Here is a 17,920-nt window from a genome sequence, read left to right as displayed (position 1 = left end):
GCTTCCCAGCTAACATTGCGTCTCCCTACTCTTGAGTGTTCTTGTGTATGATGTCTCGTGCAGAGAGGTTCTTAGGGCGACTCCATGAATGAAAGACCTCCAAAACACCCTATCATTAAAAGACTTGCTCAGATTCTACAAACTGGAGGATGTGACCTCCTTTCTTGAGTCTTTGGGTCTCCCACTTTTCCTGCTGCCTTTCACTTTTCCTAGCATTATTGTCTTTCCCAGTGAGTCTTGTCTTCTCGTGAAGTGACGAAAGCCAAGGCTGGAGAGGCTTATATGACTGGCTTATTGTGAGATCTCACAAAGGAATAAAGACAAAGGAAGAAGGAGAAAAAGGAGGGGCCCTTATTGTGCCAGACTAGCAGTGCAGTTCTAAGAAGAGTTTCTCCAGTATAAGCTCACTGAAGTCAATGGGCTTAGACTGGAGTAACTCTGTTTAGGATTGCACTGTAAATGATATCTGCAGTTTTAAAGAATGCTAAGGGCTGCTCTTGCTCTTGCCAGGTTTCTTTTCCCTCCTCTCCAGCTACGCAGGGCAAGGCAAGCCAGTTCGGCAAGCTCTCCACCGCCGCCTTTTTGTATGGCTTGCTTACAGAAAGGAACCCTCCTTTCTCTTGCATTTCAACAGAGACGAAGAGTCTCTCTACACGAGACATCTGACATGTGAAGAACACGTATCAGGAGATGCAATATTAGCCGGGAAGGGTAGTTTAAAAAGACAGAGCCGGTGGCAGGGCAAAGGCTTTGCTATTCACTGGAGCTGTGTGTAGGGTCTGTGCAATGCCAGAAGGGAAACTTCAGCCCGTTATAACCTCTCCAGGTCCAAGCTTGGCTCTGGAAGGCAGCTCCAGCCCATTTCCATTCCTGGCTGCCCTCTGGTTGCCATCCCACACAGTTTTAGACTGGAAAGGTGAAATTGACTGAGCCTTTGGGGAAGCAAAGATGACATTAACCAACCCTCTGAGGAGCGATCTCCACTGGCTCTGTCTTTTAAAACTATGGTTCCCGGCTAATATTGCCTCTCGCTACACTTGATGAACATGCGTCGAGGCATCTTGTGTAGAGAGACTCAAAGCGATGTCTGCAGTTTTAAAGAATGCGAAGGGCTGCTGTCACTCTTGCCAGGGTTCTATCCCTCCTTTCCAGCTGCACAGGGCAAGGCAAGCCAGTTCTGCTAGCTCTCCTCTGCTGCCTTTTTGTAGTGGTTGCTTACCAAAGGGAGTCCTTTCTCTTGCATTTCAACAGAAACTAAACTGCATACAAATACGAGTATTCTCTCATTAGCACGGTGATATATGAAGCAAGAGGCAAGCATATGGGTTGGAGCTTCCGCACATGGATTTTAAAGGCATTGGGGAGCTTTCACACACAAATGCATGCGTTTACTCATTAGGAGGAGTCGACATCTCCCTTTGCGAGAGTCAACACCCTCCGTTTACCGACATCACCCCTTCCACCAAGAGTGTCTCTACACAAGACATCTTACACGGGGATGCTCAAGTGTAAGGAGATGCTTTGTTAACCTGGAAGCATAACGGTGGAGGTCGCTCCTCAGAGGGTTTGTTAATTTCATCTTCGCCTCCCTGAGGGCTCTGTCAATTTCACCTCCCCTTTTGGGAGGCAAAGATGAAATTAACAAACCCTCTGAGGAGTGATCTCCCCCTGGCTCTGTCTTTAAACTACGCTCCTGTAGAGAGGTGAAACTGACAGAACCTTCGGCTCTGTCTTTTTAAACTACGCTTCCCCGCTAACATTGCATCTCCCTACACTTGAGCAGTCCCACGTAAGATGTCTCGTGTAGAGAGACTCCAAAAATAAGGGCATGTTCCCACCTTCAAGGCCAAAGACCCAAGGCAGCCTGGCCTACCCCCTCTCAGCTGAACCACCTACGGCATTGCCTACATAATACCAGCACCAACATCAAGCGAGCAAGGTGATACCTCTTATCAGAACCGTGCTGGAAGAATAAACGAAGGTTCGGTTAGGTAGATTATAAACAGCCTTACTTCGCTGGAGGAATCAGGGGCAGGTCTTAACAGCCTGGCCTCCTCTCTCCTTCTGCTTTTTGTTAAAAGAAGTCTAGAAATTACCAAGTTAACTTCAACCTACTTGTAACATTTAAAAAACACACACTGAAGTCTGATAAAGAACACTTCCAGTGTTTTATAGACTAGTTGACTGGCGTGTTTGAACCAATTGAAGGTAAGTCTTCCTTTCTCTCCTTCTTGACAAAAGGCTTTTCTGGGGAGTCAGCCATGTGCGTCCGAGAGCATCCATCACACAGGGACTTGCTCTGGGGAATGCATCGCAAGGCCACCCCCTGCTAGCCTGGCACAACTGCTATTTGCTCCAGACAATCCAACTGTTTTTCAGACTTGAAGTCCAGCAATTGGAACAGCAATTGGAAGAAACAAAGCAATTATGCCCCAGCTCTGTAAAAAAGGTGCACAGATGCACTTCCATAAAGAGTAAAAGTCCCACGTCCAATCAACGGCATTGCTGGACAGGACAGACCCAGTCCTGCTACACCTGCAGTTCCTGGTTGTTTAAGATTAAGCTTGCCAGCCTTCAGGTGGGGGCTGAACATCTCCCAAAATTACAAATGATTTCCAGGCCGCAGAGAACAGTTGCCCTGGAAAAAATGGCTGTTTTGGATTATGCATTATACCCTGCTTTGGATCTGCATTATACTCTGCAGAGGCCCCTCCCTTCTCCAAACCCTGCCCTCTTCAGCCCCCCCCCCTCTCCATCTTCAGGAATTTCCCAACCTGGAGTTGGCAACCCTACTAGGGATCCACAAAGTCTGTTTCCTGTGCCTGCACCCTCTGCTGCTATTGTGGCAGTAATTAAAGGACCAAGATTCGGGTCCAGCAGCACCTTAAAGACCAATTAGATTTCCAGGGTATGAGCTTTTGAGACTCAGAGCTCCCTTACAGATGCTAATTTTCTGTACATCACACCCATGTTCTATCAAGCTGATTTCAACATGTATTATAACTAGCTTCCTGACACTCTAAATGACAATGCCTCTCTCACTCTCTACCTGGATTATAAGGACTCCTTCTTTTTCCCACCTCATATCTGACTCTTGGGACCTCATACCCTGAAAATCTAATTGGTTTTTAAGGCACTGCTGGACCCAAAACTTGCTCTTATACTACAGACAAACGCAGCTACCCACATGAAACTAAACTGAAGGACCAGTGTGCATTAGGCGGCATGTATGGTAAAAACACATATCACGAGCCTACAGTAAAGGGTCCTGTCATTGCTATCACAAAATCAGCGCTACCTCTTCAAAAACATTGGCTGCTCACATCCTGCCGTGGTACAAACTGCATTTCGTTCTCACCTCCCACTTGGTCTCCTCGATCTTAGGGAGGAACTCGGCCTGCTCTTTTTTGAAAGCCACGAACTTCTTCTCGAGATCTTCCCGCTGCTGAAGGAGCTGCCCCACGTCATCTTGAAGCTTCTTCTTCTCTTGCTGGAGCTTGAAGATCTGCAGCTGCAAAGCCTGCTGAGCTCTCTGGGCCTTCTTGGAGACCTGCTGCAGTTTATTGGCATAGTTTTGCCGGAGATCCTCCATCTCGCGCTCCCAGATTTTTTGCTTCTCTTCGAAGACCTGGTAGATGGCCGCCTCGCTCTTGTCCAGGTTTCTCCTCATCTGGAGGACCTCCTGCTCCTTCTCCCAGAGCCGGTCTTCCAGGTCTTGAATGATGTCATCTGTGGAAGGAGAGTGGAAAGGCATCGTTTCGTTGAGATGGTTGAGTCTGTTGAACGAGGAAGTGCTCTTGCTGGACGACCGCCCGCTGTCTGAGGTAGATATCCCGTTGTATCCCACAATGTTCTTCTCTGCGTAAGTTGTGCCGATGCGGTTTATGTGACTGGTCGAAGCGCTCATCGGGCCGATGTGCTGGCTGTAGCCCGTTCCGTAGGTGGGCAAGCTCGTCAAAGAGTTGCGGCCAGAATCGGAGAGGCCGCCTGCTTGGGTGGTAGTCCTGTTAAGGCCCGGCTTTTCCAGGCCACTTTTGACAGTAGAAGGGCTATTGCTGTGGGTTTGATTCAAGGTCTTTCGGTTCTCCGTTATTCCATTGCTCTGCGGAGGGCACAGGTTCTGCATGGAATGGAAGTTTTTAGGAACTACCGGTTTAAAGGCTGAAGGTCTAACTAAGGGCTCATTGCTCTGCAAAAGAAGAAGGGGAAAAAAAACAGGGCAGCCAATTAAACAATGTAAACGTGTTCCCTCCTGCGTGCATGCGTGCGGACGTAACGGGGCACATACAGGTTCGTAACCCAACGGCACAGCACCTGCTTTGCTAGCAGACAAAGTTATCATAAAGTCTTGGTATCTATCCCAGGATTTCCACTTTAAAAGGATAGCAAGTGGCAGGGCTGGGTATATTTTCTGTAGACATCCAAGAGTCTCCACCAGTCAGAAGAGACCAAGCTAGATGAATGGTCTGACTCAACAGAAAACATTGCTCCTATAAAGGGCAACAGGTTTTGAGTCCAGTGGCACCTTCGAGACCAACAAGGTTTTCAGAGAGTAAGCTTTCAAGAGTCAGAGCTCCCTTCTTCAGATACAAGAGCTTCGGACACACGCTCCTTTCTTCAGACTCATATCTTGACTCTGAAAATCTTGTTGGTCTTTAGGCTGCCACTGGACTCAAATCCTGCCGTTCTACTGTGGATCAACACGGCTACCCACTTAAACTGAAACAGCTGGCACAACAGCTGGCAGAGATACACATCAGGGAGTCCGCTACCAAACCACTCACTCGCTCTGGCTGCTCTTTTATCAGGCCTCCAAGAAGTCACCCCAAAGAATGGAGACAAACCATCGTTACTAGCCACGGTGGAATAACCATGAAGCTTGGTTTTGAACTGGTTAACCGATCTGTTCATTGAGGCAACAAACCCAAAGAAGCACAGCACAGAAAGTTTGTTATTCCAGTTCCCAGTATCCTCGGCAATTTCCCCTAAAGTGCGTATGGAGTATAAATGCACGGGGTCATCCACATTTGGTCTGGCACATTTGGCTCCAACTCTCCCCCTTCTCAATCTGCCTGCTCCCTTACCCGCCCACTCACCCTCTTCTCTGCTGTTTCCATAAATCTTTATTTCGTAGAAAAAGAGCTGGAGGAACTCATTAGCATAGCTCATTAGCATATGCCACACCCCTTGACATCACCAGAAGTGTGTCATTAGCATAACTGATTTGCATATGCCACACCCCCTGGGCTCACCTATCCTGGCTGTTTTGGACCCAATCCTGGCCATTCAGGGCCGAAATTGGGCCCAAAATGGCAAAAAGGGGCTGAAAATGGCTGAAAAGGGGCCCAAAATGGCCAGGATCGGGCTGCTGCTGAGTGGGAGAGGGATCCACCACCCATCAGAGGCCCGATCCGGGCCATTTCGGCCCCAATCCAGGCTGAAACGGGCCCAAAATGGCCAAGAGTCAGGTGGGCGGGGCTACCTGACATGTGACCTCTTTGGGGAACTGCCAGAACTGCTTTCCTGCGCGTTCCCCCTCGAAATGAGCCCTGCCCCTGTGATATACAACCATTGTCAGCTATAGATACTGCTGTAGTCATCCAAGGTCTTTGGGAAAGCAGATACGAGACAATAGTGTTTTCTGCTTGGGAACTATAGCAATTGTCACAGTGACCCAAAGTCTCTGACTAAGCAGTTGAGAGACTACAAACCACTTGGGAGTTTTCCGGAGAAGATCAGTTTAGAAACAGATTCCAGCTGGCTGTGTTTATTGGCTGAACGTTATATTTTTGTGTGGTTTGTCATTTCAATGTGTATTTTTATCATTGCACAATTCGCTGAATTCTTGTTTTTGTCCATTTTTGTAATATGTGAGCGCTGATAGTATTGAACCATTGTATTTTTCACTAAATCCATTGTATTTTTCACTAAATCCATGCCTTTTGCTGTGTTTTTGCATCATGCCTCTAGTACGCGAGTACCTGCTTTCTCGTTCCCAGTCTGCCAGCATCCTTACTTGCCTAATTCAACCTCTTGTCCGCTGTTTCTATAAATCTTTTATTCCAGCTCTGCGATTCTTTCTCTGCTACCTTGATGGTCCCTAGCGTTTGTCTTGGCCTTTAGGTGTCATGTTCCATCTTCATCCTGGTCCAAAACCTACAAAACTCACTTTGCCATAAGGGAGATTTATCTATCTCCCTCTGTCATAGCCTTTCACCAGCGGATGAAGACTTTTTGTTTAGTTGGTATATCCCCAGTAAACTCATATTGACCTTCCTTGCTGGTTGTGTGTGTTTATATGTTTTTATTGTACTTACATATATACATTTTAAGTGTTATTTTAATGTTTTGGTATCTTTTTTTCACTGCCTTGAGGATCCTCTTTAGGTAGAAAGGCAGTGTATAAATGTTTCTATACAGGGGTCATTTCGTAGAAAAAGAGCTGGAGGAACTCATTAGCATAACTCATTAGCACAACTCATTAGCACAACTCATTAGCATATGCCACGCCCCTTGGCAAGCTCCAGAAGTGTGTCATTAGCATAACTGGTTTGCATATGCCACATCCCCTGACATCACCTATCCTGGCTGTTTTGGACCCAATCCTGACCATTCAGGGCCAAAATTGGGCCCAAAATGACAAAAAAGGGTCTGAAAATGGTCGAAAAGGGGCCCAAAATGGTCAGGATCGGGCCGCTGCTAAGCGGGAGAGGGATCCAGCACCTGTCAGAGGCCCTATCCGGGTCGTTTCAGCCCCAATCCAGGCCGAAACGGGCCCAAAATGGCCAAGAGTCAGGTGGGCGGGGCCACCTGACATGTGACCTCTTTGGGGAACTGTCGGAACTGCGTTCCTGTGCGTTCCCCCTTGAAATGAGCCCTGTTTTTATTAATAAATAAAAATAAACAGCCTGTCACCTCGAACTGATGCCCACTTCCTCTTTGGCACTAGGAAAAGAGGAAGACCTAAAGCAAGACGGCTTGACTCAATCAAAGAAGTCACGTCCTCTTATTTTGCAGGATCTGAGCAAGTCTGTTAATGATAGGACATGTTGGAGGTCTTTCATTCATAGGGTCGCCACGGGTTGGAGGCGACTGGACGGCACATACCCCACACGCTCAAGATTCACACTGAATCCTGCCACATCCCTTCACGGAGGCAAGAAACAATCTGCCTCTTGTCTCAGGCAGAAGTCTGGAAACACCTCTCAAACTCATCAGAGAAACCTTATCTCATCTCCGCCTGCCGGTCTCCTCTCCATAATAATGAGTTCTCCTTTCTTCATTATATAGTGAGTTCCACACTTAAGAAAAGGTGCCAGCGCCACAAGAGAATTGTCATAATTCGCAGAAACAAGTGGAATATAAGAACAGCTCTAATGGAGGAGGCCGAAGATCCATTTAGTCAATATCCTGTTTCTGTTGGAGGCCAGTCCCATGGACACATGACACTGCCTTAATTTAGAAATCAGACCAGTGATCTAGCATAGTATTGTCTGCTCAGAATGTCAGCAGCTCTCTAGGGTCTTAGACAGAGATCTTTCACACCATCCGCTATCCTCTCTTTTAAACTGGAGATCCCAGGGACTGAATCGGAAACTTTCTGTGTGCCTCAAGTCAAATGTAAATGTTTGTATTTGTTTGTTTTTACTTCATTTTACCCCCCTTTTCTCCCAAATGGGGATCCAAAGTGGCCGATTTCATTCTCCCTGTCTCCATTCCATCCTGCTAACAGCCCTGTGAGGTAGGTTAGGCCGAGAGTGTGTGACAGGTCCAAGGTCACCCAGCAAGGTGCAAAATGCCGCGGCGTGACTGCTATCAGGAGCGAGCAGAAGTATGAGTATCAGCCCCATTCTGCAGTCCCTCCATTGGCTACCTATGAGCTACTGTGCTCACTTCAAGATATTGGCTACCACATACAAAGTTCTTCACAGCCTTGGCCCGGCATACCTACGGGACCACCTCCCTCCCTATGTTCCTCCACGGCAGCTTCGCTCATCTGAACAGGGTCTCCTGCAGGTGCCAGGCTGCACACGGGTGAAGTCAGCAGCAGCCCGTACAAGGGCTTTCTCTGTGGTGGCCCCAACCCTGTGGAATGGCCTGCCTGAGGAAACCAGGAGTGCCCCACTCTCCTGGCTTTCCACAAAAGATGCAAAACTGAATTATTCAAAAAGGCTTTTGCATTGTGGGGATTGGCTCTCAGATGCTTCGCTAATGTGCTAAGGACCATAGACTTCACCACTATGTTGCCTTACATACTCCCTGTTGTCTTAAATATGTGCTCCTATGAGCTACTTGTGCTTCATGAGGTCTGTCAGCTCTAGAATTGCTTATGTTCTGTTTCAGCATTTATTCAGCTCTGTATTAGATTCTTACTAATGCTATGTCTTTGTAAACTTGTGTTTATTTACCCTATGGCATTGTTTATGGAAATATCAAGTCAGTCTCAAGGCAGATTATACCTTGAGAAAGGTGGACTATAAGTAAGTCCGTAAGTCCGTAAGTCAGGTTCCTTGGCAGAGTGAGGATTCGAACCTCGGTTGCCCGGGTTCTAGTCCAACACTCCAACTGGCTCTTCAGCTACACCATGCAGACTCCTACTCACTGCGTTGTGACAGAGAGCACCTCACCTGGTCCAGTTTACCAGAGACTGGCAATATCTTTGGTGGGTTACTGGGTTCTCTGTACTGGGGAAGAGGCGGCATATTTTTCTCGTTGTTGGCCGTGATGTTCCCGCAAAGGTCTGTCTTCACTTTCTCACTCTTGCGCAGGTCTCCGTTGATGTATATGGAGTTGGAGATCTTTTCTGTCCTGTAGGTCTTCTCCTCGCCAGAGTAGCGGTTAGAGATCTCCCGGGTCGAATAGCTGTTCCGGGAGCCCTCGATCTGCCGGCCGCTGCTCTGTGTCCTCGTTCCCACGCTCTTCATGGCAAACTCCTGTTCGTTGGAGACCCCGCTGCCGACACTTCCCATAGTGTCTTGGGAGGCGGACTCAGGGACCCTGGAGTCGAACGAGTGGAACGATTCCTGGCTGTGGTAGCCGGGCTCACTAAGGACGGAGAGGGTCTCTAGTTTGGCCATGGCAAGGTATAGGAGTAGAGGCACAAGTCTGTGGCACTGGAAGAGAAGCACGAGTCATTAACAAGAGGAGAGAAAAAAAGGACACCCTTTGGTTTCCTAACCGTGCTACAGAAAGCAACAGCGAGCAGAAGCACAGAGCACGGCCCAGGGAGGAAAGAATGGCAAGAATACGCCTTGTCAGGCCAGGAAAAGGGGAAATGCCTGCCTCGACACAGCCTTGCCTTAAGAAGAGGCTTGGGTTTTTTGTTAAAGAAATGCAAAACCAAATTCCTAATCTATTTATTTATTTAATTTCTTCACCCATACCCTGCCTTTCCCCCTCTGCAGCTTAAATTGTCCTCTCCTCCAACATTTTATCCTCACAACAACCTTGTGAGGTATGTTAGGCTGAGAGTGTGCGACTGGCCCAAAGACAACCAGCGAGCTTGCATGGCAGGCTGAGGATCTGAAACTGGGCTTCCCGGATGTTAATAGGACACTCTAACCACTATGCTATGCTGTTGTGCCTGCTCTTCTCCTGGCCTGCCAGCTTCCCTAACTTCTGGCTTCCCCTTCTGCTGCAGCCTCATTCAATGTCCAATGGGGACAGACCTCCGTGTTCGGGGCCTTGCCTGCAATCATCATACCTGGGCATCTACCTCAAGGCTCAATCCCTCTCCAGTCCCAATTCTGGCAGGATTTTGTTTTAGTATCTTATGTGCTCAGCTCCCTGAGATCTGGCACTGCAACGATATGCCTTTTTGTGGCTTTGAAAAGACATTGAGACGGGAGTGATTCCTAGAACATCACCCAGAAGTGACTGTTCATCCTCTGTGCTGCTCTGGGAATTTCCCCAATCTCTATGGTAAAGACCCAGAAGTGATGTCACATTCTCCTGAAACTCTACCCTTCCCAAGAACCGGCCCCCAGATCTCCCGGCATTTGCTAGCACAGAGCAAAGAGTTCTTTGGAGGGTAGCAGCTGCTCAGGCCCTATTGAATATTTAGACCCTTAAGCAAAGTGAATGTCAAACTTCTGCTTGTGTATAAATGTACAATTTCCTAACAGCTGACACATTAAGTTCTACCTCTTCCCTTCTTGTTCCTTTCTCTGGTGCTCTCGCTGGTGAATGCACAACAATCTATGTATTGTCGAAGGCTTTCACGGCCGGAGAACGATGGTTGTTGTGGGTTTTCCGGGCTGTATTGCCGTGGTCTTGGCATTGTAGTTTCTGACGTTTTGCCAGCAGCTGTGGCTGGCATCTTCAGAGGTGTAGCACCAAAAGACAGAGATCTCTCAGTGTCACAGTGTGGAAAAGATGTTGGCAGGTCATTTATATCTAAGGAAGGTGGGGTTGGGCTGAGTCATCCTTTTCCACACTGTGACACTGAGAGATCTCTGTCTTTTGGTGCTACACCTCTGAAGATGCCAGCCACAGCTGCTGGCGGAACGTCAGGAACTACAATGCCAAGACCACGGCCATGCAGCCCGGAAAACCCACAACAACCATAGCACAACAATCTGTTTCTGTCTTCATTGCAACGTCACATATTCTAGGTCCGAATGCTAGAATTCAGAGGCAAATTAGCAGAGTTTGATAAAAGCAACAGCTTCAAGCGAGCACAAGGCAACAGCCCTCACGCAGGAAGCTGCGTCTGCATGAAGCAAGAGCAAAGTGGAGCAAAAACCCCACCGCAGCAACAGGATACAGGAAAATCACAGTCAAACACAGCAATTCTGTATTCTCATGCTTTCCCACCAACATACAGACACATCCTAGTTACTATCACACCATAGCACAGGTGTGAGATCAGCAGAAGTACACACACACACGTACAGCCACCCACCGTTAGCAGCGAGCACTCTCTTTCTCCCCAGAACAGTTCAGCAATAAACCGACATACGTGGTTTGCAACATCAAGGCAACGGTAATTGCGCATGGCACGTAAAATCGGGACAGGCTAGTCCGGCTGTCATCTTATTTTAAAGAGTGAGATATTAAGCAGAAATTCAACAGGTGCAAGCTTTATTCCTTGAATATCTGTTGGTCAGGCTTGTTTAAGGCACAGAGTAGGGTTGCCAGCCTCCAGGTAGTGGCTGGAGATCTCCCGGAATTACAACTGGTCTCCAGGCCACAGAGATCAGTTCACCTGGAGAAAATGGCTACTTTGCAGGGTGGACTCTATGGACTTATGCCATGCCGAGGTCCTTTCCTTCCCCAAACCCCACTTTCTCCAAGTTTCTCCAGGTTTCACCCTCAAGATCTCCAGGAATTTCCCAACTTGGAGCTGGCAACCCTAGCACAGAGGCCCTGCCAGATGGCAACCCCAGACGGTGGCATTTTATGAATGTGTGTGTTTGGGGTAAAATCAAAAAGAGTCCAGTAGCACCTTTAAGACTAACCAATTTTATTGTAGCATATGGGAATAATGCTACAATACAATAAAATTGGTTAGTCTTAAAGGTGCTACTGGACTCTTTTTGATTTTGCTACTACAGACTAACACGGCTAACTCCTCTGCATCTGTGTTTGGGGTGTAGGGGAATCTTAGTATTTAGCAAACAAATACTATAAAAGGATACAGCATTTTTTAAAAAATTGGATACTGTTTTGCATACCTTTGATGCGTTACTACCCATGGGTAACTGAGTCATTCGGGAATCAGTAGTAGAACAGAAATTAAAACAGCTAGGCAGCACAGGGGATGGGCCACAGATCAGTGTAGAGTGTTTGCTTGGCATGCAGAAAGTCCTAGGTTCAATCCCCGATATCTCCAGTTTAACGATCGGGTAGGAGGTGATGTGAAAGACCTCCATTTGAGACCCTGGAGGGCTGCTACCAGTCTGAGCAGACAATACTGACCTTGACCGACCGACAGTCTAATCCAGTGTAAAGCAGCTTCCCGTGCTCTTCATGTGTTCACCAGCAGTAATAATATCACAAGCCTGCCAGCGTTTAACACCAAATGCTGTCAAGGCCTGGTCCTAAGATCTTTACCTGAAAAATTTTGTAATATACAGCTTGATGAAGAGTTCTGGTGAGCTCGAAAACTCGCACCGTATTTTTGGCCCTAATAAAAGGCAATACGCGGATGGCCATCAGTTAAGGATGGTCTAGAATTGGATTTCTTGCAATGAATGGTGAATTCAACAGCCTCTAAGGAATTCTTAGTAAAGAGTCCAATAGCACTTTTAAGACTAAATCAATTTTATTGTAGCATAAGCTTTCGAGAACCGCAACTCTCTTCGTCAGATGCATGGCAGAGCTTTCGAGAACCACAGCTCTTTGTCAGATGCATGGCAGTGCTTTCGAGAACTACAGCTCTCTTCGTCAGATGCATGGCAGAGCTTTCGAGAACCACAGCTCTCTTCGTCAGATGCATGGCAGAGCTTTCGAGAACTACAGCTCTCTTCATCAGATGCATGGCAGTGCTTTCGAGAACCACAGCTCTCTTCGTCAGATGCATGGCAGAGCTTTCGAGAACTACAGCTCTCTTCGTCAGATGCATGGCAGAGCTTTCGAGAACTACAGCTCTCTTCGTCAGATGCATGGCAGAGCTTTCGAGAACTACAGCTCTCTTCGTCAGATGCATGGCAGAGCTTTCGAGAACTACAACTCTCTTCATCAGATGCATGGCAGTGCTTTCAAGAACCACAGCTCTCTTCGTCAGATGCATGGCAGAGCTTATGCTACAAAGCTTATGCTACAATCAAGTTGGTTAATCTTAAAGGTGCTACTGGACTCTTTACTATTTTGCAACTACAGACCAACACGGCTAACTCCTCTGGATCTAAGGAATTCTTGCCTTTAAAAGCCAGAGGAGAACAGGTAACTCTCTTGCTCCAGTTCAAACTGAGGGTTGCCTGCTGCTCTTTTTGCAAGTTAAAAATACCATCCACAGGGGATCCGATTACAAATCCCCAACATAATGTGCAGGCTGCCCCTCAGGCGAGAGGGATCTTTTGCAAACAGGACTGTTGTGTTCCAGCTGGGATCCTTTTATGCACAGCGTGGCTAGCAGGCGTCCCATCAGTCCCACCTCCTCCAGGACACCATTAAAAATGGAAGGAGAAAACTGCATCTTCCATATGTTATCCTGCTTTGCAGCTTTTCAAAGGAAGAGGATCCTACTCCAGGTGGGCTGTGGCTCCAAGTTGGGAAATCCCTGGAGATTTGGGGGGTGGAGCCTGGAGTGGGCAGGGTATAATATCATGGAGTACATTTTCTAAAGCAGCCATTTTCTCCAAGGGAACTGATCTCTATGGCCTGGATAACAGCTGTAATTCCAGCAGATTTCCAGCCACCACTTGGAGGCTGGCAAGCCTAAAGTGTATGTAGCCTGGTCCAGTGGCCAGACTGCTAGGCCAAGGTTTGGCTTCAGGTTCCACCCTACCTCTAAAAACTCAGAGGCTTTGGGCAAGACACTTGTGTCCCTATCTCTGTTTCCTCCATCTGCAAAACGAGAATAAAGGTAACTTGTTTTACCAAGTTGCTATTAGGGACATACCAATGGTAGGACATACCAAAAAGTACTATAGAAACGATGTATTATTTACGTATGATACATACATAAAGGGTGAAACGGTAGGACGGATTCAGTGGCAGACACCACTTTGTCCTCCCAACACTCCAGTCCAGTTTCTTACTCCTTACATTGGAAAACCAGAAGCTCCATACGTCATGGTGGAAGAGCAGAGATTGCCCAGCCTACATTACACACATGAATGCTGAACCAGAAAACTGGTCCATCAAGATTAGTATTGTCCAGTCAAACTGATAGCAACTCTCCGGGGTCTCACGTAGAGGTCCTTTCCACAGGAGGTGCCGGGGATTGAACATGGGACCTTTTGCATGCAAAGCAGAGGCTCTTCCGCTGAGCCACAGTCCATCCCCTCCTGCTTCAATAGGAAGAGGAGGACTTACTTGGACTATCCCTGATTGCTAAGTTTTTAGGTTAAATTTACAATCTTTTTAAAAAACAGGGAACTCTCACCACAAGGTGAGAAATTCCTTGGTGGCCAATTCCTTGCTTGGTTTTATAAGCAGGCCTCCGTGAGATGAAACAGGGATGTATTTTTATTTTATTTTACTTCATTGATACCCCACCTTTCTCCCTAAAGGCATGCATGTGTGTGGAAATGACTACCTAGAACACACAACGAAGTAAGAGGTGCAACTACACACGAGCAACAGTATTACACGGATTTCTTTAAAATCATGCAGATGCGTAGAAAATGCATCAAGCAGCAAGAAACACAGAACGCGTTCATAATAACCTTTGTAAGTTCACGAGTCTGCAAAGTGCAGCATTGGCGTTCAGGGTGCGGCGCCCATCCGTCAATTCAATAATCTGCGAGAAAAACACCTAAAGCGTTTTATTCCAGACCTGCTTTTTTGAAGAAATACGACCATGGAATTCAGTTTACAGAAGACGCCGTCTCCACGAACGGAGATTCCAACGACTGGGAGCCAATGGGTAGCCAAGGGATTCCCAAACAGGAAGAGACGAAGGTCTTGAAAAATTAAACCCCCTTACGGGATGCATGTATCAACAGCTCTGCACCTTTCAGAATGCGATAAACCCCATGCACAGCATTGATCTCTACTCCAGTCGATGCACGGACGACGACATCAGGATGAGGAAGGGCGTAATGCGCTGAGTTCCTGCAATAGAACCTGATGTGGCCCTGTGCTACTAGGCGAGACAGCAGACAACCTATGTTCAAATTTTAAAAAGTGCTCGTTGCAGCTTTAGGGTGACACAGAGGGTACAGACCAGAGCCGCTGGGCTGGCAGAAGGGAAACATTACGCTTCCCTGCTTTTCCCAATCTCAGTCATTCTGCCAGGGCTGCTATTTGTCCCATGCATGGGAAACATACAAGCACCATGTAGGGGTATATTAATGTTTTCCCTTGTGAGGAACAGAGTAACTTGGATGAAAAATGGTGCACGGGGAAAGGGTTAAATGCCCCCTTCCCTATGCCCTGGAGCTGATTCACGCCCACCACTCCGGGCACAGCAGAATTCCAGAAAGATCACCAATGCCCAGAAAGTACAGACCAGTCCTTGAGTTCTGGACTGACTGGGCCATGGGACAGTTTGGGATCCAGCCCGTAACGATAGCACTTGTTATCCCGCCACGGCAAGAAAGATGCTTGTTTGTTAATCTGGGGCAGACCAAGAAAACAAAGATACATTCTGTAGGGTTGCCAGCCTCCAAGTGGTGGTTGGAGATCTCCTGGAATTACAGCCGATCTCTAGACAACAGATATCCGTTCCCCTGGAGAAAATAGCTGCTTGGAGGGTGGATTCTATGGCATTAAACCCCGCCAAGGTCTTTCCCCTCCCCAAACCCCGCCCTTTCCAGGCTCCACTCCCCAAATCACCAGGAATTTCCTAACCTGGAACTGGCAACCCTGATTGTAAGAATGAAGTGCATTCAGTTTTAATCTCGGAAAAAAAATACCCTTCGTCCCAGACAACAAACATCTGAGAAATACCGTTAACAGACTGACACCTTCCCCAAGCCCTTTAGACGGGGCAGGACGCAAATTAAAGTTTGTTGTATGAATCCTGAAGTTGCAGACAAGCAATGGTGCAGGTTATAGAGCGATTCCGCACACGTTGGATAACGCACTTCCAATCCTCTTTATAGATCACTTGGAACGGATTTTTTTGTGTGCGGAACAAAAAATCCACCTTAAACTATTGATAAAGTGCATTGAAAGTGCATTATCCAACGTGTGCGGAATCAGCAATAGTCTCCCAGTGTCCAGTTCATATCAACGTTATTCTCTATGGCCATTGGGAAGTTCATTCAGAACAGGAGGGCTTAATTGTGAGTCTCTCTACCGTGTTCGTCAAGTGTAGGGAGACGCAATGTTAGCCAGGAAGCATAGTTTAAAAAGACAGAGCTGACGGATATAGCTCCTTAGAGGGTTTGTTAATTACATCTTCGCCTCCCCAAAGGCTCTGTCAATTTCACCTCTCCAGTCTAAAACTGTGTGGGATGGCAACCAGAGGGCAGCGAGGAACGAAATGGTCTGGAGCTGCCTTCCAGAGCCGGGCTTGGACCTGGAGGGGTTCTAATGGGCTGAAGTTTCCCTTCTGGCATTTCCCAGCCCTTTGACACAGCTCCAGTGTACAGCAAAGCCTTTGCCCTGCCACCAGCTCTGTTACTTTAAACTACCCTTCCTGGCTACCATTGTATTTCCCGACACGTGTTCTTCACGTGTCAGATGTCTCGTATAGAGACACTGAGCAGTCGAAGGCTACTGACTGCTGCCTCCCTGTGTGCTCATGGACTCTATGCGGTACCCTGACGCGGCTGCCTGGTGACTCTTGTCCCCTGAGACCTCTCCATTTCTTCACATGGCACATTCATAAGAACAAGTCAGCCCGCAAGAATAAGACCTTGAGGCAAGATTTGCTTGTTAAAAAATGCCACACAAACGCATGTAGCCCCTTCTATTTACCAACCCAGAATGGGGCCTTTGGCTAGAGGGAGGTCAGTCCCAGAAAGGACAAACTGGAAAGGGGTTGGAGAAGAACCAGAATAAATATGGTGCTGTCGAGGGACTGTGCAATATGTTATGAGGTGGAATTGTTTTATCTATTTTGCTACCTTGTTTTTATACTCTGATGTGATTCGCTCTGAGCCTGCTTTGCAGGGAGGGCGGAATATAAATGCAATGCAATGCAATACGATAAACTACAATAAAATAAATGTTCTCCTGGGCTGATGAGGTCATTTGGAGCTTCTCCCTCCCTCACACAAGACAGGACAATGGTTTTATTTACTTGAGCGAGCCGGTTTCAGGTATAAAACGCCGGCTCCGACACAGCGCCTCCTAGGCTCCGGAGCGTTGCCCGTTCATTCACGGGTCTTGTTATTGGTGCTAAAAATGGAACGGAGAAAATAAATAGGTTAAAACCTCATTCCCAAGGACGCCTCCCCCCCATTATGAAATCGCATCATGCTCTCTTATGCCAACAGGGATCCCTTTCCAAATTTTCTTGAACCACGGACAGAAGTATCCTTCCAAGTACTTCCCTCTTAAGTACCATAGCCACAAATGTATGGAATAATCCAGGATAAGGAAGAAGAGAAACGGCTTCAGCCACGGACAAATGTGCATCCCAAAGGTTCCAATTACCGGGGACAATTCTGGCACACGTCTATGGTAGGTCATGATTTCATTTTGACTTTTGCCTTTGGATGATGCAACGTTAAAATTGTAAGTGTGAGCTGCTCGTACTGACATCCTTCAAGGTTCTCTTTCCTCCTCATGGTGTCCAGACATTAAATTGTTGGGTCTGAATAAAGCTCTGCACAGGAAGAGAAACGTGTCCAATGTACAGATGAGAGCCACTGTGGTATAGCTGGGAAAGTGTCGGAAAAGAACCTGGAAAACCCAGGTTCAAATTCTGACTCTGCCAGCGAGGCTGGTTGGGTGACAAGGTTGTTTGCTCCAAGTTGGGAAATTCCTGGAGATTCAAGGGGGGAGCTTGAAGAGAGGAGGGACGATCAAGTATAATGTCATGGAGTCCATCCTCCAAAGCAGCCATTTGCTCCAGGGGAAATGATCCCTGTAGCTTGGAGATCAGGTGTAATCCTGGGATATCCCTAGGCCCACCCAAAGGTTGGCTACCCTGCCTCCGGTAGCCAATCTCTTATGAAGCAGGAGAAAAAGTGTTTGTGAGCGCACGCACACAAATGCATCTTACATACAGCAAGCAAATTTATTTGGCAGTGATACAGTTTGAGTGGGACCGATACTTTTTTCACATTTTCCCTACTTCGCAAGCCTGATACTTCAGAGCATGAGTTATAGAGCCAAGCTACAAGTGACGGATGACACT

At 47.3% G+C, this 17,920-nt stretch overlaps 1 protein-coding gene across 2 annotated transcripts in view; it reads right to left on the bottom strand.

Annotated features, from left to right (window-relative positions):
* LZTS3 (leucine zipper tumor suppressor family member 3) overlaps positions 1-17,920 on the bottom strand; it is a 49,782-nt gene that overhangs the window by 6,890 nt on the left and 24,972 nt on the right. Inside the window, exons 2-4 of one of the 2 annotated variants that reach the window (XM_054990716.1) lie at positions 16,859-16,956; positions 8,628-9,113; positions 3,359-4,189 (exon numbers count right to left, since the gene is read on the bottom strand). In XM_054990716.1, coding sequence (XP_054846691.1) covers positions 3,359-4,189; positions 8,628-9,077 — 1,281 coding nt within the window. In that variant the 5' untranslated portion in view covers positions 9,078-9,113; positions 16,859-16,956. The remainder of the gene's footprint in view (positions 1-3,358; positions 4,190-8,627; positions 9,114-16,858; positions 16,957-17,920) is intronic. The other variant, XM_054990717.1, reaches the window with a different exon arrangement.

Source organism: Eublepharis macularius, chromosome 10 (assembly GCF_028583425.1).
Source record: "Eublepharis macularius isolate TG4126 chromosome 10, MPM_Emac_v1.0, whole genome shotgun sequence".
NCBI lineage: Eukaryota > Metazoa > Chordata > Lepidosauria > Squamata > Eublepharidae > Eublepharis > Eublepharis macularius.
This window is presented reverse-complemented; position numbering and strand designations above follow the sequence as displayed.